The sequence below is a fragment of the Arachis stenosperma genome, chromosome 1 (genome assembly GCF_014773155.1).
Source record: "Arachis stenosperma cultivar V10309 chromosome 1, arast.V10309.gnm1.PFL2, whole genome shotgun sequence".
NCBI classification, from domain to species: Eukaryota; Viridiplantae; Streptophyta; class Magnoliopsida; order Fabales; family Fabaceae; genus Arachis; species Arachis stenosperma.
Genome location: NC_080377.1, coordinates 71,842,482 through 71,864,789, shown reverse-complemented (window position 1 = coordinate 71,864,789; position 22,308 = coordinate 71,842,482). Strand labels below are relative to the sequence as shown.

Genomic DNA, 22,308 nt, shown 5'->3' with positions numbered 1-22,308 from the left:
ACAACCTTTCAGAAATTTTCGAACAAGAGAAGGAGATGGCAGCCGAAAATAATAATAATGCAAGGAGAATGCTTGGTGACTTCACAAAGCCAACGTCCAAATTTGATGGAAGAAGCATCTCCATTCCTGCCATTGGAGCCAACAACTTTGAGCTGAAACCTCAGCTAGTTGCCTTAATGCAACAAAACTGCAAGTTTTATGGACTTCCATCTGAAGATCCTTACCAGTTTTTAACTGAGTTCTTCCAGATCTGTGAGACTGTAAAGACGAATGGAGTTGATCCTGAAGTCTACAAACTCATGCTTTTCCCTTTTGCTGTAAGAGACAGAGCTAGAATATGGTTGGATTCACAACCTAAGGATAGCCTGGACTCATGGGATAAGCTAGTCACTGCCTTCTTGGATAAATTCTTTCCTCCTCAAAAGCTGAGCAAGCTGAGAGTGGATGTTCAAACCTTCAAACAAAAAGATGGTGAATCCCTCTATGAAGCTTGGGAAAGATACAAGCAGCTGACCAAAAAATGTCCATCTGACATATTTTCAGAATGGACCATATTAGATATATTCTATTATGGTCTCTCTGAATTTTCGAAAATGTCATTGGACCATTCTGCAGGTGGATCTATTCACCTGAAGAAAACGCCTGAAGAGGCTCAAGAGCTCATTGACATGGTTGCAAACAACCAATTCATGTACACTTCTGAGAGGAATTCCGTGAACAATGGGATACCCCAAAAGAAAGGAGTTCTTGAAATTGATACTCTGAATGCCATATTGGCTCAGAACAAAGTGTTGACTCAACAGGTCAACATGATCTCTCAAAATCTGAATGGATGGCAACATGCATCCAACAGTACTAGAGAGGCAGCTTCTGAAGAAGCTTATGATCCTGAGAACCCTGCCATGGCAGAGGTTAATTACATGGGTGAACCTTATGGAAACACCTATAACTCATCATGGAGAAATCATCCAAATTCTCATGGAAGGATCAACAAAACCTCAACAAGGTTTTAACAATGGTGGACGTAATAGGCTGGGCAATAGCAAGCCATATCCATCATCTTCTCAGCAACAGACAGAGAATTCTGAACAAAACACTTCTAATTTAGCCAATGTAGTCTCTGATCTATCAAAGGCCACTTTCAGTTTCATGAGTGAAACAAGATCCTCCATTAGAAATCTGGAGGCACAAGTGGGCCAGCTGAGTAAGAAAGTCATTGAAACTCCTCCCAGTACTCTCCCAATACAGAAGAGAATCCAAAAGGGGAGTGCAAAGCCATTGACATAGTCAATATGGCCGAATGCACAAGGGAGGAGGAGGACGAAAATCCTAGTGAGGAAGACCTCCTGGGACGTTCCTCAAGCAAGAAGGAGTTTCCTATTAAGGATCCAAAGGAATCTGAGGCTCATATAGAGACCATAGAGATTCCATTGAATATCCTTCTGCCATTCATGAGCTCTGAAGACTATTCATCCTCTGAAGAGGATGAAGATGTAACTGGAGAGCAAGTTGCTCGATATTTAGGAGCTATCATGAAGCTGAATGCCAAGTTATTTGGTAATGAGACTTGGGAAAGTGAACCTCCCTTGCTCATTAATGAACTGGATACTTGGATTCAGAAAATTCTACCTCAAAAGAAACAAGATCCTGGCAAGTTCTTAATACCTTGTACCATAGGCACCATGATCTTTGCAAAAGCTCTGTGTGATCTGGGGTCAGGGATAAATCTTATGCCACTCTCTGTAATGGAGAAGCAGGGGATCATTGAGGTACAGCCTGCCTTGTTCTCATTACAATTGGCAGACAAGTCATTGAGACAAGCTTATGGAATAGTAGAGGACGTGTTAGTAAAGGTTGAAGGCCTTTACATCCCTGCTGATTTCATAATCTTAGACACTAGGAAGGAAGAGGATGATTGCATCATCCTTGGAAGACCTTTCCTAGCCACAGCAGGAGCTGTGATAGATGTCAACAGAGGTGAATTAGTCCTTCAATTGAATGGAGAATACCTTGCGTTTAAGGCACATGGCCATCCCTCTGTGACAAAAGAGAGTAAGCATGAAGAGCTTCTCTCAGTTCAGAGTCAAGAAGAGCCCACACAGTCAAACTCTAAGTTTGGTGTTGTGAGGCCACAACCAAACTTTAAGTTTGGTGTTAAGACCCCATATCCAAACTCTAAGTTTGGTGTTGGGACTATACAACATTGACCTGATCACCTTGTGGCTCCATGAGAGCCACTGTCAAGCTATTGACATTAAAGAAGCGCTTGTTGGGAGGCAACCCAATTTTATTTATCTAATTTCTATTTTATACTATTTTATTGTTATTTTGTGTTTTATTAGGTACATGATCATGAGGAGTCACAAAAAAAATCATAAAAAATAAAAACAGAATCAAAAACAGCAGAAGAAAAAAATTTTCACCCTGGAGGACGCACAGGCTGGCGTTCAACGCCAGTAAGATGCATCTGGCTGGCGTTCAATGCCAGAACAGAGCACCATTCTGGCGCTGAACGCCAGAAACAAGCAACATTCTGGCGCTGAACGCCAGGAATGTGCCCAGAGAGGAAAAACTGGCGCTGAACGCCAGTAACAAGCATGAAACTGGCGTTCAACGCCAGAAACATGCTTTACATGGGCGTTGAACGCCCAGAATGTGCACCAATGGGCGTTTAAACGCCAGAATGATGCACAAAGGCATTTTACATGCCTATTTGGTGCAGGGATGGAATTCCTTGACACCTCAGGATCTGTGGACCCCACAGGATCACCTCAGAATCTGTGGACCCCACAGGATCCCCACCTACCATATTCCCACCTTCTCTCTTAATCCTAATCACACTCTCCTAATCTAAATTCACTCTTCTCCATGTCACACTTCCCAACAACTTTAACCAATCACCTCAATTCCTCTTCCCAATTACCCCATTCACCACTCACATCCATCCACTCTTCCCCACAAACCCCACCTACCTTTAAAATTCAAAACCAATTTCCCACCCATTCCCACCCAAAATGGCCGAACATACCTCCTCCCTCTCCCTATAAATACCCTTCCTTTCTACTTCATTTTCACACAACACAAACCCTTCTTCTTCACCTAAACCGAACCTACCACTCCCCCTTCTCTACCATATTTTCTTCTTCTTCTCTTCTTTCTTCTCTTGCTCGAGGGCGAGCAATATTTTAAGTTTGGTGTGGTAAAAGCATAAGCTTTTTTTGTTTTTCCATTACCAATGGCACCTAAGGCCGGAGTATCCTCTAGAAAAGAAAAAGGGAAGACAAAAGCTTCCACCTCCGAGTCATGGGAGATGGAAAGATTCATCTCCAAGAGCCATCAAGACCACTTCTATGATGTTGTGGCAAAGAAGAAGGTGATCCCTGAGGTCCCTTTCAAGCTCAAGAAAAATGAGTATCCAGAGATTCGACATGAAGTCCGAAGAAGAGGTTGGGAAGTCTTAACCAACCCCATGCAACAAGTCAGAATCTTAATGGTTCAAGAGTTCTATGCCAATGCATGGATCACTAGGAACCATGACCAAGGTATGAACCCGAGTCCAAAGAATTATCTCACAATGGTTCGGGGGAAATACTTGGATTTCAGTCCGGAAAATGTAAGGTTGGCATTCCACTTGCCTATGATGCAAGGTGATGAACGCCCCTACACTAGAAGGGTCAACTTTGATCAAAGGTTGGACCAAGTCCTTATGGACATATGTGTGGAAGGAGCTCAATGGAAGAGAGACTCCAAAGGCAAGCCAGTCCAACTAAAAAGACTGGACCTCAAGCCTATAGCTAGAGGATGGTTGGAGTTCATTCAACGCTCCATAATTCCCACTAGCAACCGATCTGAAGTTACTGTGGATCGGGCCATCATGATTCATGGCATCATGATTGGAGAGGAAGTAGAAGTTCATGAGGTCATCTCCAATGAAATCTACAAAATAGCCGACAAGCCCTCACCCATGGCACGGTTAGCTTTTCCTCACCTTATTTGCCATCTATGTTACTCAGCTGGAGTTATCATAGAAGGAGACATCTCCATTGAAGAGGATAAGCCCATCACCAAGAAGAGGATGGAGCAAGCAAGAGAGACCCCTCACGGTTCTCAAAAGATGCATGAGGAAACTCATCATCAAGAAATCCCTGAGATGCCTCAAGGGATGCACTTTCCTCCAAACAACTATTGGGAGCAACTCAACACTTCTTTAGAAGGTTTGAGCCACAATGTTGAACAACTAAGGGTGGAACATCATGAGCACTCCATCATTCTCCAAGAAATAAGAGAAAATCAAAGAGCAATGAGGGAGGAGCAACAAAGGCAAGGAAGGGACATAGAAGAGCTTAAGGACATAGTTGGACCTTCAAGAAGAAGACGCCACTAAAGGTGGATTCATTCCTTGTTCTTTATTTCTTTCTGTTTTTCGGTTTTTAATGTTATATGTCTATTTATGTTTTGTGTCTCTACTTCATGATCATTAGTATGTAGTAACTATGTCTTAAAGCTATGAATAAATTCCATTAATCCTTCACCTCTCTTAAAAGAAAAATGTTTTAATTCAAAAGAACAAGAAGTACATGAATTTCGAATTTATCCTTGAATTTAATTTAATTATATTGATGTGGTGACAATACTTTTTGTTTTCTGAATGAATGCTTGAACAGTGCATATTTTTTATCTTGTTGTTTATGAATGTTAAAATTGTTGGCTCTTGAAAGAATGATGAACAAAGAGAAATGTTATTGAGGATCTGAAAAATCATGAAATTGATTCTTGAAGCAAGAAAAAGCAGTGAAAAAAGAAAGCTTGCGAAAAAAAATTTGAAAAAAAAATGGCGAAAAAAAAAAGAAGGAGCAGTAGAAAAAGCCAATAGCCCTTAAAACCAAAAGGCAAGGGTAAAAAGGATCCAAGGCTTTGAGCATCAATGGATAGGAGGGCCCAAGGAAATAAAATCCAGGCCTAAGCGGCTAAATCAAGTTGTCCCTAACCATGTGCTTGTGTCATGAAGGTCCAAGTAAAAAGCTTGAGACTGAGTGGTTAAAGTCGTGATCCAAAGCAAAAGAGTGTGCTTAAGAGCTCTGGACACCACTAACTGGGGACTCTAGCAAAGCTGAGTCATAATCTGAAAAGGTTCACCCAGTTATGTGTTTGTGGCATTTATGTATCCGGTGGTAATACTGGAAAACAAAGTGCTTAGGGCCACAGCCAAGACTCATAAGTAGCTGTGTTCAAGAATCAACATGCTTAACTAGGAAAGTCAACAACACCATCCGAAATTCTAAGTTCCTAGAGAAGCCAATCATTCTAAACTTCAAAGGAAAAAGTGAGATGCCAAAACTGTTCAGAAGCAAAAAGCTACAAGTCCCGCTCATCTAATTATAATTAATATTCATTGATATTCTGGAATTTATAGTATATTCTCTTCTTTTTATCCTATTTGATTTTCAGTTGCTTGGGGACAAGCAACAATTTAAGTTTGGTGTTGTGATGAGCGGATAATTTATACACTTTTTGGCATTGTTTTTAGGTAGTTTTTAGTAAGTTTAAGCTACTTTTAGGGATGTTTTCATTAGTTTTTATGTTAAATTCACATTTCTGGACTTTACTATGAGTTTGTGTGTTTTTCTGTGATTTCAGGTAAATTCTGACTGAAATTGAGGGACTTGAGCAAAACTCTGAAAAAGGCTGACAAAAGGACTGCTGATGCTGTTGGAATCTGACCTCCCTGCACTCGAAATAGATTTTCTGGAGCTACAAAACTTCAATTGGCGCGCTCTCAACGGCGTTGGAAAGTAGACATCCAGGGCTTTCCAGCAATATATAATAGTCCATACTTTATTCGGAAATTGACGACGTAACTTGGCGTTGAACGCCAAGTACATGCTGCTGTCTGGAGTTAAACGCCAGAAAAACGTCATGATCCGGAGTTGAACGCCCAAAACACGTCATAACTTGGAGTTCAACTCCAAGAGAAGCCTCAGCTCGTGGATTGATCAAGCTCAGCCCAAACATACACCAAGTGGGCCCCGGAAGTGGATTTATGCATCAATTACTTACTCATGTAAACCCTAGGAGCTAGTTTATTATAAATAGAACATTTAACTATTGTATTAAGAGTCTTGGATCATTCGGTCTTGTGACCACATGGGGGCTGGCCATTCGGTCATGCCTGAACCTTTCACTTATGTATTTTCAACGGTGGAGTTTCTGCACACCATAGATTAAGGATGTGGAGCTCTGCTGTACCTCAAGTATTAATGCAATTCTATTTTCTTTTATTCAATTCTATCTTATTCTTATTCCAAGATATTCATTCGCACCCAAGAACATGATGAATGTGATGATTATGTGACGCTCATCATTATTCTCACTTATGAATGCGCGTGATTGACAACCACTTACGTTCTACATGCAACCGAGCTTGAATGTGTATCTCTTAGATTCCCCAACAGAATCTTCGTGGTATAAGCTAGATAGATGGAGGCATTTATGAGGATCCGGAAAGTCTCACCTTGTCTGTGGTATTCCGAGTAGGATCCTGGGAATCCGGAAAGTCTAACCTTGTCTGTGGTATTCCGAGTAGGATTCCGGTAATGAATGACTGTGACGTGCTTCAGACTCGCAAGTGCTGGGCGTTAGTGACAAACGCAAAAGAATCAAGGGATTCTATTCCAGTAGGCGCGGGAACCAACCAGTGATTAGCCGTGCTGTGACAGAGCGCGTGAGCGTAGTTTTCACTGTGAGGATGGGATGTAGCCTTCGGCCAGGTGATGCCTCCAGACGATTAGCCATGCGAGTGACAGCCGCAGAGGACCATTTTCCCGTGAGGATAGAAAGTAGCCATCGTCGAACGGTGAACCCCTATACACAGCTTGCCATGGAAAGGAGTAAGAAGGATTGAGTTGAAGCAGTAGGAAAGTAGGCGTCCTTGAGCCATACAGTATCTCCATATGCTTATCTGAAATTCCCACCAATGAATCTGCATAAGTATTCTATCCCTTTTTATTTTCTATTTATTCCATTAATCAAATTTAAACCAATAATCCAATTATCCTTGAATCGCCTGACTGAGATTTGCAAGGTGACCATAGCTTGCTTCATACCAACAATCTCTGTAGGATCGACCCTTACTCACGTAAGGTTTATTACTTGGACGACCCAGTACACTTGCTGGTTAGTTGAATGGAGTTGTGTTCACTCGTGCCAATTTCAAATTCCATAATTTTACAAGGAGTGCAACTTAAAGAATAAGGATCACAATTTCGTCCACCAAACTGTTGTCTTTTAGTTTATTTTTCTTTAGGCTTTAAGGCCCGTTGTTAATAAAAAAAATAACGAATGGGTTAGGTCTAAAATATCATCTAATTCAGGTTTTTACGATGCAAGTTGCTAGTTTAATTATGCAAGTTACTTGAATAGTTTATATCCCAAATTTGATCTTTAAGGGCAAATGTTATGAATTCAAAAAGTGAATTTCAACAAGGCTAAGGTTTGGTGTTGCTTTGGACACGAAACCTAATTAGGATTATAGTGAATGTAAAAGAGAAAAAAAAAGTTGTAAAACTAACGTTCTTCTATTTTTGCCAAATTAGGTTTTAATAGCTTTTAAGTATAACTTATTTTTGGGATGCCAACAAGCCAATGAATCCTTGTAAGGTATGGATTCGGTGAGCGGTTGATGTATGTAGTACTAAAATGCTAAAAAGTTATTTGGCTGACTGGTGAGTATTTTTAATGAGGAGCCATTGGATTATGTATGCTTTTAATCCAACGATAAAGATCTTTTTTAATTTAGTTTCATGTGATTGGCTACAAATATTAGTTTTATGATGGTTCTTGTTGTTAGATTTAAAATATTTTGTGGTATTATATCAAAAAATTAGAAGCTCAGATGTTTAAATTAAGGAAAAAACAACCATTTGTACCCATGAACTTTACGAACATTGACAAAAGTACCCATTAAAGAAGGAAACTAACATTGTATCCATCAAAGATGGATTCCGTACGACAAAAGTACCCAAATCCTAAATTTATGTTGACTTTTTAATAAAATTTCAAAATTACCCCATCCTTTATCTTCAACCCCTCCTCTCTTCTTTCCCAAATCTCATAACAGAAAATTTGGCGTACCATCCTGAGTGATGAGAGGATAATCACGTGCACTCAAAGTGATGAACCTATTCCAACCATAATCCAATTTCAACATGATGGCAGCAGCACGCAGCGTGAGGGCAACATTGGATGAACCCAAGTACGTGATCCAATCAGCATTTCCAATCACATCAACGTTTCCAAAAGCTTGAATAGCCGGCACCGCCATCACAGCGGAGACAAGGGCCAGCCTCTCATCATCTCCGGCGTCCCTTCCAAGATGAAGGAGGTACCGATTCCTTGGGTGATAAACTGCCAGCATCAACCGCAAGATCCGATCCTTATCTTGGTGCCCGCTAGAGATAAAGTACGCAAAATACGGAGGGTAAGGAGAACCATGCTGAACAAGGGAAGGAAAAGCCTTTGGGGAGCTAAAGAAAGAGAAGGAAGACATTATCAGAACTATGAAAGTGAGGAACACCGCACTGAACAGCGTGAAAAGCCATTTTCTCTCAGCTCCCATGATAGTGGGTGTGGCTTGCGGTGCCGTTGGGGCATATGGCGTGTGGGTGGTTCCGGTGAAAGGAGGGATTTTTGGAATCCGATCGCTTGAAGAGAGGAGGGTTGAAGATAAAGGATGGGGGTAATTCTGGAATTTTATTAAAAAGTCAACATAAATTTAGGATTTGGGTACTTTTGTCGTACGGAATCCATCTTTGATGGATACAATGTTAGTTTTCTTCTTTAATGGGTACTTTTGTCAACGTTCGTAAAGTTCATGGGTACAAATAGTTGTTTTTTCTTTAAATTAATTTAAAATTGATGGATTTTTTGGGTAAGATATTTTTTGTTTTATTTTGCACAGACAACAGATATGTGGGCGGAGATCGGTGAACACTGGAGTGGGGATGTCAGGCTAGAGTGGTAGAGGAACAACAGTGAAACTAGCACGGCATCTAATGTTGCTGGGGCAGGATGGCTTCTTGGCCAATATCCTTGCCGCCAACATGCATGACCTCTCCTTACTAGCACAGTCCTTCACCTCCAATGACGGCATCCCCAACGCCCGCGATCACGTCGGCAGACGACGGTACTTCAGGTATGCAGCAACGCCTCGACAGCAACCATGGAGCTGATGCCTCGACAAGGAGGATTAGGTGTGGTAGGGATGAGATTAGGAGGGAGATGTTGTCGCGTGTATGATTGAGCAGATGCCTCCCTCCTCTTCGTCGTTCTCTTCCTCTTCTTCCTCTGCCGTCGCAAGTGCACCGCTCCTTCCACTATCTCCATCACTGGTGACGACTACGAACGTCCCCACCGCCTCTCCTACTCACTCTTTTGTTGTGCCACCAACTCCTCCTCTCCACTCAGTCATGGCAACTTTGGTACCGTCTTCTCTAACATCCTCCCTCTTCCGGCGAAAATTATGTCTTAGTAAAGCTCTGGACCCTACAACAACCTCACAGCAACGAGAGCGTGAGTTTTACAACAATATCTTCTTTCTAATTCGTTTGCAGAAATTGAAATCAATGAATCAAATGGAACTCTGATGAATGGGTTGTGTTCCATTTTTTGGATATTGACATTTTTGGATCTTTTGTTAAACAAAAAGTGAAAAAACGTGGTTGATTAGATTTATCTACTAGTCACTGTTCTTTAGAGTTTTGAGAAAAAATGGAATATTTTATGAAAATAAAAATGAACAATAAATAAATTTTACATTATAAACTAATTCTATATTCTAAACCAATTATTATGTGCTAAATAATTTGATTTAATCATTTTTCATTAATTATAATAAGATGTTTTGAAAAATTAGTAATATTGAGAGTAACTTAATTGATTAATTATAGTAATATATATTGAAAATCAGTAATTTTATTACATTAATTTATTAATTATAGTTAATTTATATAGAGAATAATTTTATTAATTTTAGTAACACGTTATGTGAAATTAATAATTTTTTAATGTAATTTTATAGGTTATAATAATATGATTTAGGAAATTAGTTATTTTTTTAGTAATAATATTAATTATAGTAATATGATTTGAGAAATTAGTAAATTTTTAAAATAATTTTATTAATTATATTAATATGAAATGAGAAATTAATAATTATATTAAATTAATTTTATTAATTATAATAATATGTCATGAAAAGTTATTAATTATATAGAGTATAATTACCGTAAGATGCTATAAAAACTAATATTTTTTAGATTAATTTTATTAATTTAATAGATGTTGCCATTGATTTGGAGAAAAAATAAAAAATAGAAAAAATATATATGCAGTAAAAGTAATAATAGTTTCTACGGTTCAAATGAAAAGATAGAAAGAAACAAAGGTCTCATAAAGTCTAAACCCTAAACTTTAAACTCTAAATTAGTACTTTTTAGAGTAACTTAATTAATTATAGTAATATATATTGAAAAATAATGCTTTTATTACATTAATTTTATTAATTATAGTAAGATATTATGTGAAATTACTAATTTTTTAGATTAATTTTATAGGTTATAGTAATATGATATGAGAAATTAGTAAATTTTTAAAGTAATTTTATTAATTATATTAATATGGTATGAAAAATTAATAATTATGTTAAATTATTTTATTAATTATAGTAAGATGCTATAAAAATTAGTATTTTTTAGATGAATTTTATTAATTTGATAGGTGTTACTGTTGAAATAATAATCGATTTTAAGGTTTAAATAAAAGAATGGATGTATATCAAGTATAGGAAACAAGGGTCTCATACAGCCTAAAACTTAAATCCTAAATCCTAAATCTTAATCTCTATATCATAAATCCTAAATTAGTAATTTTTAGAGTAACTTGATTAATTATAGTAATATATATATATATATATATATATATATATATATATATATATATATATATATATATATATATATATATATTACTATAATAAGATATTATGTGAAAATAATTTTGTTAATTATAATAAGATATTATGTGAAATTAATAATTTTTTTAGTATAATTTTATAAGTTATAGTAATATGATTTAAAAATTTAGTTATTTTTTAGTAATTTTATTAATTATAGTAATATAATATGAGAAATTAATAATTATGTTAGATTAATTTTATTAATTATAGTAATATGTTATGAAAAATTATTAATTATTTAAAATATTAATTATAATAAGATGTTATAAAAAATTAATATTTTTTTTAAATTAATTTTATTAATTTGATAGGTGTCACTTATTTGGGGAAGAAATCGAAATTGAAAAAAAATATATAGTAAAAGTAATAATCGGTTCTAAGGTTTAAATGAAAAGATGAACGTCAAGTATAAGAAGAATGAAAACAAAACGTTTAAGACCAAGGGTCTTCCATCACCTGCACAATCAAGTGTTGATTCACAGATAGAGAGTATAGAGAATACACAAAGAGAAATTCAAAAAGATAATAGATAAAAAAAGACTCATATTACACAAATTAAAACTTTATAAACCCTCAATCTTAAATTAGTAATTTTTAGAGTAACTTGATTAATTTTATATATATATATATATATATATATATATATATATACCAAAACGTCCAAAAAGTATACTTAGTTAAACATTATGTTTAACTATAAATAAAATTTATAAAATTACTTTGGCTATTTTGAATTTAAAAAATATTTATATTTTATTTAGTTTATTAAAGCAAAGAAACTAAGAAAAAAAAACGAAAAGTGAAATAAATTAATGTTTTCTCATCAAAAGTAAAGTTTATAGTGAATTTGATTGCAAAACTAAGAACAATTCATTTATGAAAAAATATTAATTGTGCTTTGTGAAAATGGTAATGTATTTTAAAATTAAAAAAAATTGAATTTTAATTTAATTTATATACTTTAAAATTTTTATTTTATTACTATCATAAAAGAATATTTAATCTCATCATTTCTCAATCAGAATATTTTAATCTACTTTATACACTTCAAAATTTTTAAAGTTCTCTTATTTGTTTTGTATATTTGAATATGTGATTTGTGTTGTATATATTCAAATAAAGTGTGTTGTAATTATCCGGACAATAGAACACAGCCCATTCATCACTTTGCAATAACAATCCCAATTATGCGATTCATTGATTTCAATTTCGCAAACAAATTAGAAAGAAAAGAAAAAATTTGTCTTAGGTTCGGATTTCGGAGAATCCAATCAGGTTCACTAGAGTGTCTCTGATGGCGTCACGATCATTGCCGCCACACTGGAGTTCTCATGGCGGAGATCAATTCCGCAATCTTCACCCTTAAGTACACACGCGCCACTGCAGGCGACAAGGCTTTTGCTGGAGGAGGGAGAATGCGAAAAAAGACAGTGCCAAAAGTCTCCATGGCCGAGTAGAGAGGAAGAGTTGGTGGCGCAATAAAAGAGTGAGTTGAAGAGGCGATAGGGAGGTTTGAAGTTGTCGCTGACGATGGAAATAATGGAAGGGACGATGCACTTGTGACGACGGAAGAAGAGGAGGGAAGTGAAGACGCTGATGGTAGTAGTAAGGGAGATTCGGTGTTAGTTTCTAAAAGTCTAACGTAGAAAGCGGTCGTAGGAGGAGTTAGAGGGAGGACATGGCAACGGAAAAGAAGCTTTGAGAATTGATAATGGAATTGAAGTCTATAATTAACTAATTATCAATGAAAAAGTGAATAAAATAAAAAAAGATAAAAAAATTTACGAAAACCCCTATTAAAAACTATAAAAGAAAAGGCCTAATTAAAATAATATTTTATTTTAATAGACTAAAATGCCAATAAGCCTTAGTTTACAAGGCATTCCGTTTTTCATCTGAGAGGTCTCGCGCTCAACTCCTACCAATTGTAATCGAAGAGAAAAAATTGGTAAGTATATAAGAAGTGTGTGAGTGTGTGTTATATCTAAAATTGGAGGTTGTCTAATCCATTTAAAGTACCTAAAATTAGAGATTGTCCAATCTACCTGACAAACAAAAAAAAATAGACTAAAACTTACCAGTAAGCAAAATAACTTTTGGGCCTTTTGGTGACAAACAGGAACTGCTCACCAAATCCGTGCCCATCTTTGTACTTATAGGTATATCTTGTTGGCTTATCAAGTTTGGATCTTATAACAAGATCACATTAAAATCTAAATATGGTAACCAAAACTTTCATACTGACTTCGATTCCGGATGTTAGAAAATTATTTTCTTATTTTCTTATTCATAAGTACCAACAAAAAATTATTTCAGTAATTTGAGTTGACGTCCATCACCAACGGAACATACTTCGGATCTTTTAGTACAGGTTGAATCTATGTGCATCACAATTCACAAACAAGTTCTCCAAACCAGGTTCTTGTTTCTAAGATCATTTTGCAAAAGTGGCATCAAAGTACCATCATCAAATATATCTTAACCATCATAATATCGATATTAATTTCTGTCTCATTCACAAATCTCAGAAAGTAGATATCGTATATATTAGTAATTCAAAAAGTCCTTTCAGTGATCAGATATATTAATCTAATTTCCAAATTTCAACAACAAAAGTTTGAAAAGCCTTATTATTATTAGTACTACATTTGCAAACATCATTGTTTTTAACATAGGATCTGCACATATTTGATTTCATAACTTAATAAATTATTTTGTTCCATTTGCCCCTCAATTTTCCTTCGCTTTTAATTTCCTTTTTCCACTATTATTATTATTATTATTATTTCATAGGATCATGCAAGATGCAGCAATCATCAGAAGATTATAAACAGAAGAGAGCAAAATTTCACAATGAAGAAGAGGATCCCATCATAAACCAATTGCCAGATGGAATCCCTGTAACAATTTTATCAAAATTGCCAATAAATGAAGCAGCTAGGACCACCATCCTCTCAAGAAAATGGAGGCACCTATGGAAATTCTTCTCCGGAGCCTTAGAGTTTGATGGTTCACCAGTGATGAAAGACATTAAAAAGGATATTAAAAAGGCTTTAGGGAGACAATTACAAATGGCAATGGAGATCCTGTTTGATGCAGAAAGGAAAACATACACAAATTGGATCAATGAGTTGTTCAGTTCACTTAAAAGTCCAACACTTGAAGGATTGAGATTTTGGTTCCATGTTGCCACTGACTATGATGTTGAAAAGTGGCTTCAATATGCAATTCAGAAGAAGGTTCATAAGCTAGAGCTATATTTTGGGCACTCATTTGAATATGTTCTTCCATTGCATTTGTTCAAAGTGGAAAATTTTGACTCCTTACGTGTTTTGAGGTTGAAATTCGTTACCTTGACCAGTGAGATGCTAGAATATTTACTTTGTTGCTGCCCTTCACTTGGAACTTTGAGTTTAAATAGTTCAGGAGTTCCAAATTCTATGAAGATTTCTTCTTCTTCAGGTTCATCATTGAAGCTGAAATGTTTAGAGTTGGTGCGTTGTTGGGAGCTGAGGAACCTGGAAATTTGTGCTGAGAATTTGGTGTCACTCAAATACTGTGGACCCCATTTGGACACAGAATTCAGAAGTGTTCCAAGACTCGTGGAAGCAGAATTTGGAGGATCTTATGTGGAGTTCACTAGAGAGAGCTTTATCTCTCAAATAAAAGTGCTTAAATTGGATATTACACAAAATGTACCTCAAGTGGTAAGTTCTATTTCTTTTATTCCTTCGTTTTTTTTTCTCTATTTTTGATAAAGTATATTTTTTGTCTTAACATATCATTTTTTTTTTAAATATTTTTAATATTTAATTTCATTCAATTTCGTTTCTAATGCTTTCAATTTGTTTCAAAATTACTCATAAACATTAATTTTATCTAAAATGTTAGAGATAAAATAAAAATATCTAAAAATAGTATTGAGAAAAATCAAAGATGCTAGGACAAAATTAAAAAAATTCAAAATATTAAAGATAAAATTAAATAAAATTAAACATTAAAAAATATTTTTAAAAAAATCACTAATGTTAGAAATAAGAAACATAATTTATCCCCTTTTTTTTTCCAAAATCAAAATTTACAAACAACCCCGACTACAATGAAATATTTTGTAGTGTCTAAATAATTTCCAAGTTTATTGGTTATGTCAACTTCCTGAGTTAAAAAACCTCAAGCACTTGGAGTTGGTTACATGTATGGAAGATGGCATCACACTTAGTACTTGTGCTTTGCTATTAAAGGCATCTCCTTCATTGTGGAGGTTCACACTTAAGGTGAATATGTTCGCATCTCTCGCTCAAAAATGCTCAAGAATAGGCCCTTACTATTTATTTTTTCGTTGATTCAAGAATAGGAACTTTGGTTATGTTAGATGATGATTGATCATAATTTTATATGCAAATTAGAAAAACAAGTACTATAAGCATTTCCTTATGATTTATGCCCACAAATTGACATCAGCAGACGAATTCATTTTAGAAAATGCACAATATTTAAGAAGATAAATGTGAATCAAACTATAAATTTTTAAGATAAAAATGTACATTTGATGAACTCATTTTGATACATACTTTTTCTTTTACTTTTTCAATTCTCAAGACTATAGGACTTTTCATTTTGAGTAATATCCTAATCGCATTTTAAAAGATTTGTCGTCGAACAATTTAATTTTTAACAAATTCTAATAATCAAATTTTGATTTAAAAAAATAGACAAATCAATATCCATCACTATTTAATAAAAGATATAACAATTCCTAAAATTTTTAAAATTTTTCTATAAAAAAAAGAATGAAATAATATGATTACTGATTTGTCTAATTAAATAAAAGTTTAAGAATTAATTTGATAATTAAGATTTGTTAAAAACTAAAATATCTGACTAAATTTTTTAAGAACTGATTTGGAATATTACTCTTTTAATTTTTAAAGGATGAACATTTTGGTCTAAGTACGTACTAATTGAAAAACTCTATGCATTATCTAATGAAAAGTGTATACTAAATACTAAAAAATCATTAAGCAAACAAAAGCATCACCAAGAATAATTGAGTCTAAATGTGAGTTTTTTTTTACATGTTGCAGATGTTAAATATCAATCCTATTTTTAGAAGGGCAAGCACAATCTCAAAGGAATGTGAATACAGTCTTAAGGAGTTGGAATTGGTTGGATTTTGTGGGGCAACATGTGAAGTTGAACTAATCATGTACATGCTTGAGAATGCAGTTCGGCTCCAGAAGATCATTATTGATACAAGGTTTCCAACAAAACCAAAATTGAAACCAATAGGAGAGCATTCCACAAGTTGGGATCGTGAATCAATCCAAAAACGTGCTTTGGAACTACACAAAAAAATACCATCCTCAGTGGAAGTTGTTTGTCTTTAAGATAATGTTAGTGTTAGATGTGAGAGTTAATAGAGACAAAATAATACAATTAAAATTTGTAACACGAGAAATGAATAAAATTAATAAGAATTTAAACAATAGTAGAAATAATATGATAAAGTGGTAAAATTATATTCTCTCAAAATATATAAAAAAATCTATGATATTCTTTTAGATATTATGAAAACTTATGCCAAAAAGTTACATATAAAAAAATTTTACTAATTTTTTTTTTATTTTTACTCACTAATTCTATGCATACAACACAACACGCATTACCAAATGTTTTAAGCACCTATATATAGTTTTCTAGTAGTGATACAAAAAACAAATAAATCACTACTTTTTTAAATTATCATGATATCAAGTTGATCAACTTAATCTTAACATCATTTAAAGCTTGTTTTCAACACATGATTATGTAACAACTCATTCTTTGACTAAGTCAAAGATTGCAATTAAGATATCTTATCCAATTTTGACTTTGGTAAAAAAAACTACCATTGGATATTCTAGACTTCCATATGCTATGTATGTGTATCATCTTCAAGTTGATCAAGTTGTAGCATTATACTTAGACTCTAGTTAAAGTTTTATAATATTCTTTAGTTTTCTTCAAACTCCAACTTGCTCCGCTTGTAACCTCTAGCCATTTTTATTGGCTTCAAGTTAAAAAGAAAAATTTTGCTTCTTCTTTTCACAATCTCATACTCAAATTATTCTTTTGGTGTATTTATGTTGCTCATATTTTCAATAAGCCAAGAAAAGATTTACACCAATCAAATTTATCTATATTGATTAGCTATGTCATGATATCTGTAAGATTGTCGTTGGTGTGAATTTTTTGCATATATGCAATTTTCTTTCCTATACTATTTCACAAACAAAATGACATTGAATGCCTATGTGTTTCATTCTTGAGTGAAAGGCTGAATTCTTTGTAATGTGCAAGACACTCTAACTATCATATAATATTGGAATTATACACTAATTGTGTCCAAGTTTCTCTATTAACCTTTGTAACCAAATTGCTTTCTTATAAGATTGTGTAGCTGCCACATATTCAACTTTTATAGTTGATAATGCTACAATAACTTGCACTTTTGATAACCAGCTTGTATCTTCTATAAGTGTGACACATAGCTTTAGTAGATTTTTTTTTGTCAAGATTACCTACAAAATCTGAGTCAACATATCATTTGACGATATATTCAGATCTTCCAAATAAAGTAACATTAGAGCTTTCTTTGCTAACCATCCCAACTAATTTAGTAATATCCAGTCTAGTGCAAATCATGACATAAACAAAGATTTTCACTGCAGATGCATACGGTACTTGAGACATTTTTATCTTCTTTACTTTATTGCTAGGATACATCTCAGAATATCATTTAAAATTGATAGGAAGTAGGGTAGATATTGACTTACATTCTTGCATAGTTGCATGTTGAAGCACCGCAAAACATTTCTCAAATAATTTTTTTGGGATATCCAAATCTTCCTATTTTTTTGTCTCAACAAATCTGCATCACTAAAATCTTATTTGCTAATCTCAAATCTTTCACATCAAACTCCCTAGCTAACCACGCGTTTAGTTCCTCAACACAATCCTTGTTAGACTTATTACCACCATGTCATCCACATATAATAGCAGAAAGATAAAATCATCATTATTAGACCTTTTGTAATAGGTACAATAGTTTGAATGAAGTCTGTGGTAATCAAGGCTAATAATGAAAGAATCAAATCTCTTGTGATAACATCTCAGTACCTGCTTTAAACTATACAAAGATTTGATTAACTTGCAAACTAAGTTTTCTTTTTCTGGTTCTTTAAAGCCTTCTAGTAAAAGCATATATATTTCTTCAAGTTCATCATGAAAAAAGACAATCTCCACATCTAGTTTCTCTAGATGTAAATCATACACAACACATATATCAAGAACTAGTCTAATTTTAAAAATTCTGACTACAGAAAAAATATTTCATTGAAATTAATACCTTCTTTCTGAGCAAATCTCTTTACTACCTGTCTTGCACGGTAACATTCTATTTGGTCGTGACTGTCACTCTTTATTTTATAGACCCATTTGTTACCAATGACTTTTCTTCCATTTGGGAGTGGGACAAGCTCTCACATCTTGTTTTTGCATAGTACTTTCATTTCTCCTTGCATGGTGTCATCCATAAAAAAAATTTGAATTTTTTATAGCCTCTTGAAAAGTTGATGATTCTTTATCTTCAGTCACAAAATAATATGCATCATGGAAAGTCATGATATAGTCGGTATTCCATGATGGTCTTCTTATTTCACATATTGTTATATGAGCTTTAGCTGGTCCTTGTTCAACTTGCTCTTGTTCTACTTTAGAAGACTTTTTCTCTCCAGACTTATCATGCATGTATATTGTAGTAGTTTTTTTACTGCTACTGTTATTTTCTTGCTCCTTTTGTAACTTATTTTTAGCAAATTAACATACATCTCTATTGTAAGACCCAGAAAAAAATAAATAATAGATAATTAATTAATTAAAAGTGAACTAAGAGGGTTAGAAATTTAAAATTTATAGTTTGAAAAATTACCTTGAAAATCTAACTTGAAAAATTAATCGGAGTGCCAAAATATAATTATTTGTGGAAAAACACATATCGGCATTATAATTAACTGTACAGACTTAAGTCTATCTGGTGATGTGAAATTTGCAAAATCATAACTCGGCAAGTGCATCGAATCGTATCAAGTAATATTACGGTAAGTGAGTTATTGTTCCCCCGAAGATTAAAGGACTAAGAAACAATGATTAATTGATTATTCTAATTAGAAAATAAAAAACTAGAGTTTCAGAGACAATTATCATAAAACAGTGAATTTAAACAGAAGCAAGTTGTAAACGATTAAAGAGGTGATATGATTAAAAGAGTTAAGGTTTCAGAGATGTTAAAACTTCAGGAAGAATGCTTTTCACTCTTTACTTTGATCATGCAAGGTGTATCTATGGCAAATCATAAATAACCAAATTCCAATCCCTTAGTAATCCAATTTCTCTTTTCTTAATAAACCGTCAATTCCTTAATCAATTGATTATAATAAGAGGTGAGGTACATTCACTGATTTAACATCACATAATTCTTAAGAGCTAAACCAAGTTGATTCGATGTCACTTATCAAGCCCAGTTTTAGAACTTAAAGAATCATGAGAAGAAGTTTTCAAACTTAATCGTAATAATCAACTTTTCTAAGATGTTAAGAGAAATCAAGTCATATTAGAATTATTTTCCAACACATTCAAATCCTTGTGATGAAGAACGAAAACTCTTTTTTAAGAAAACATCAATGCATTAATCAAAAGTAGAAAAGCTATAACATTAATCCATGAGAATTAACAGAGCTCCTAACCTTAACCGAGGAGATTAGTGACTCATAATGTCCTTGAAAATCAAAGACAATGAAGTGAAAACGGCTGAAGGCAGAGAAGCACATGTGTGTCTCTTTCCTTTTTATACTAACCCTAAAAAAACTGATTCTGAATTCAAACTAATTCAAAAAGAAACTAAATCAAATTCAATCTAATTAATTAAGTATTTATGACTCTTAATTAGCTAATGATCTTCCTTGTAATTAAAATTCAAAACTTGGTGCCTTGCTTAGTTGAAATCATGGGCTTGAAACTTCAATCTTGGGCCAACAAAATACTTGAAATTGGAGAGATTAGTGTAGGATTAAGAAGGATTAGTGAAGGATCTAAAGCCCTGAGAGTTGGGCCAATACCATACGTTATACGCATGCTTCTTGAGTTATATGCAAGGCCTTCAATTTGGGATTCTTGGTCTCTATTTGGATTAGGCGTTATATGCAAGAATTCTCATGTATAATGTGGGTATTCCCAAGTATAACGCAATAATTCATGCAAGGAGGAGGTTATGCTAGATGCATGTGATAAACTGCTATTTTAAGGTTTATTTTGTACTAAATCAAGTGGATTTTATTCATTAATCTCACACTTATTCATATAATTTGCATGTTTTACATTTTCCTTCCTAATTTTGTATTATGATTGAAAACATACTTCTTTGGCCTTAAATTTGCTAATTTTAATCCTCTCTTATTACCATTCGATGCCGTGATATGTGTGTTAAGTGATTTTAGGTTTTCTAGGGCAGGAATGGCTTAGAGAATAGAAAGGAAGAATGCAAAAGTGGAAGGAATACAAGAAATTGAAGAAATTGCTAAGTTGTCAACCCTGACCTCTTCGTATTCAATCGATCATAACTTGAGCTACAAAGGTCCAAATGAGTCAATTTCAGTTGCGTTGGAAAGCTAACATCCGGGGCTTCAAAATGATATAAAATTTTCTATAGTTGCCATGCTGTTAGGCGATGCGCACGCCTGAAGCACGCGTACGTGTGGGCGACGCATATGCATGACGGAACCACGTGCTGTACATATCAGAAATCGTTGGGGGCAATTTTTGGGCTGTTTTTGGCCCAACTTCAAGCCCGAAAATGCTAATTAGAGGTTGCAAAGTGGGAAAATCATGGAGACACAATTCTAGGTTTTAGATGTAGTTTCTAGAGAGAGAGAGGCTCTCTCCTCTCTCTAGGTTTTGGGATTCATCTTAGTTTTAGATTTATTTCTTCTCGAATCCAGGTTCAATGTTCCTTTAATTTAGTTTTCTTATACTGTTATTTATTCTATTACTTTAGTTTATTTTCTTCTCTTGTTAATTTATTAATGCAAAGAGTTTTTTTTCTATTTAATTTCTTTATTTGCTTGATTATCTCAATTCAATTCCAATTATCATGTCAATGGAGTAGGCTTCCAACTTGGCTTTGGAGTTGATTAATATTTAATAGGAGACCCTTGAGTTGGAAGACTCAAGAGTTAAATTGTAATTGGAAGTTGTTAGTTGGCTCTCTAGTCACTAACGCTAATCCTTCCCAAGGGAGAGGATTAGGACTTGTGAATTGGAGTTAGCTCAACTACTTGACTTTCCTTCATTCGTTGAGGGTTAACTAAGTAGAAACAACAACCTATTACTATTAATCTTGGGAATTCCAATAAGGATAGAACTTCCGATTAATCTTCTTCTAGCCAAGGCTTTTTAATTTAATTACATAAAACCTCTCATTTATTTTCATTTCTTTAATTTATAATCATTTATTTTCCCATTCTCTAACTCTAAAATTTCTCAGAAAAACCCATAACCAATAGTAACACACTTCCCTGCAATTTCTTGAGAGACGACCCGAGGTTTGAATACTTCATTTATTACTTTTAAGGAGTTTGTTACTTGTGACAACCAATTTTTTGTATGAAAGGATTATTGTTGGTTTAGAAACTATACTGGCAACGAGGATTTATTGTGAATTCTTTACTAGCAAAAATCCGTTCATCAAAATGGCGCCGTTGCCGGGGAATTGCAAACTTGTGCCTTATTATTGGTTATTGTAAATATTTGCTTTTTTGCTTGTTTGCTAGTTTTTGTTAGTTTAGGAATTAGTTGCTTATTTTTACTAGTTTTTGTTTTTATTTTCTTTAGCTACTATGAACTCTTACCCATTTGGCAATGAGTTTAGTTACAATTATGTTGCAGGAAGAGGAGATTACAATGAGAAAATGCATCAAGGATGGAACAATCAAAGATGGGAGGAGCCACAAGGATTTGATCAACCCTCTTAGTAACAACCTCCACCAGCATACTATGACCAAGAGCCATTCCAAGAGGCATACTAAGATAATGGCTATGGTGAGCACCCTTTTGATTATCAACAATCACCACCATATGCCTATGAACTCCCTCCTCAACATAGCCCTCAACCCTACTCACAAGCCCATTTTCACCATTCACCTTCATATGACCCTAACCCATATCCACCATACCAACCACCTTATGAGCCATATGAATCATAC

General features: G+C 34.2%; 2 protein-coding genes and 1 non-coding gene across 3 annotated transcripts; 1 reads left to right on the top strand and 2 right to left on the bottom strand.

Annotated features, from left to right (window-relative positions):
• Window positions 1–431: 431 nt before the first annotated feature.
• LOC130951652 (small nucleolar RNA R71) lies at window positions 432–535 on the bottom strand. Its single transcript, XR_009074058.1, has one exon. It is a non-coding gene; the product is annotated as a small nucleolar RNA R71 (small nucleolar RNA).
• Window positions 536–8,107: 7,572 nt separating this feature from the next.
• Window positions 8,108–8,614, bottom strand: LOC130981043 (beta-glucuronosyltransferase GlcAT14A-like). The gene has a single exon (XM_057904686.1). It carries the CDS (start codon window positions 8,612–8,614, stop codon window positions 8,108–8,110), a length of 507 nt encoding a protein of 168 aa, XP_057760669.1.
• Window positions 8,615–13,815: 5,201 nt separating this feature from the next.
• Window positions 13,816–16,398, top strand: LOC130981035 (F-box/FBD/LRR-repeat protein At5g53840-like). Its single transcript, XM_057904678.1, has 3 exons — window positions 13,816–14,722; window positions 15,146–15,285; window positions 16,096–16,398. Exons 1-3 carry the CDS (start codon window positions 13,816–13,818, stop codon window positions 16,396–16,398), a joined length of 1,350 nt encoding a protein of 449 aa, XP_057760661.1.
• The last annotated feature ends 5,910 nt before the right edge of the window (window positions 16,399–22,308 follow it).

What these genes read in the sequence shown, in the direction of transcription:
- LOC130981035 (XM_057904678.1), top strand. Translation starts at nt 13,816, where the DNA reads ATGCAGCAATCATCAGAAGATTATAAACAGAAGAGAGCAAAATTTCAC. An exon ending in AAATGTACCTCAAGTGGTAA is followed by an intron (nt 14,723 to 15,145) that starts GTTCTATTTCTT and finishes ATAATTTCCAAG; the next exon opens with TTTATTGGTTATGTCAACTT. An exon ending in TGTGGAGGTTCACACTTAAG is followed by an intron (nt 15,286 to 16,095) that starts GTGAATATGTTC and finishes TACATGTTGCAG; the next exon opens with ATGTTAAATATCAATCCTAT.
- LOC130981043 (XM_057904686.1), bottom strand. Translation starts at nt 8,614, where the DNA reads ATGGGAGCTGAGAGAAAATGGCTTTTCACGCTGTTCAGTGCGGTGTTC.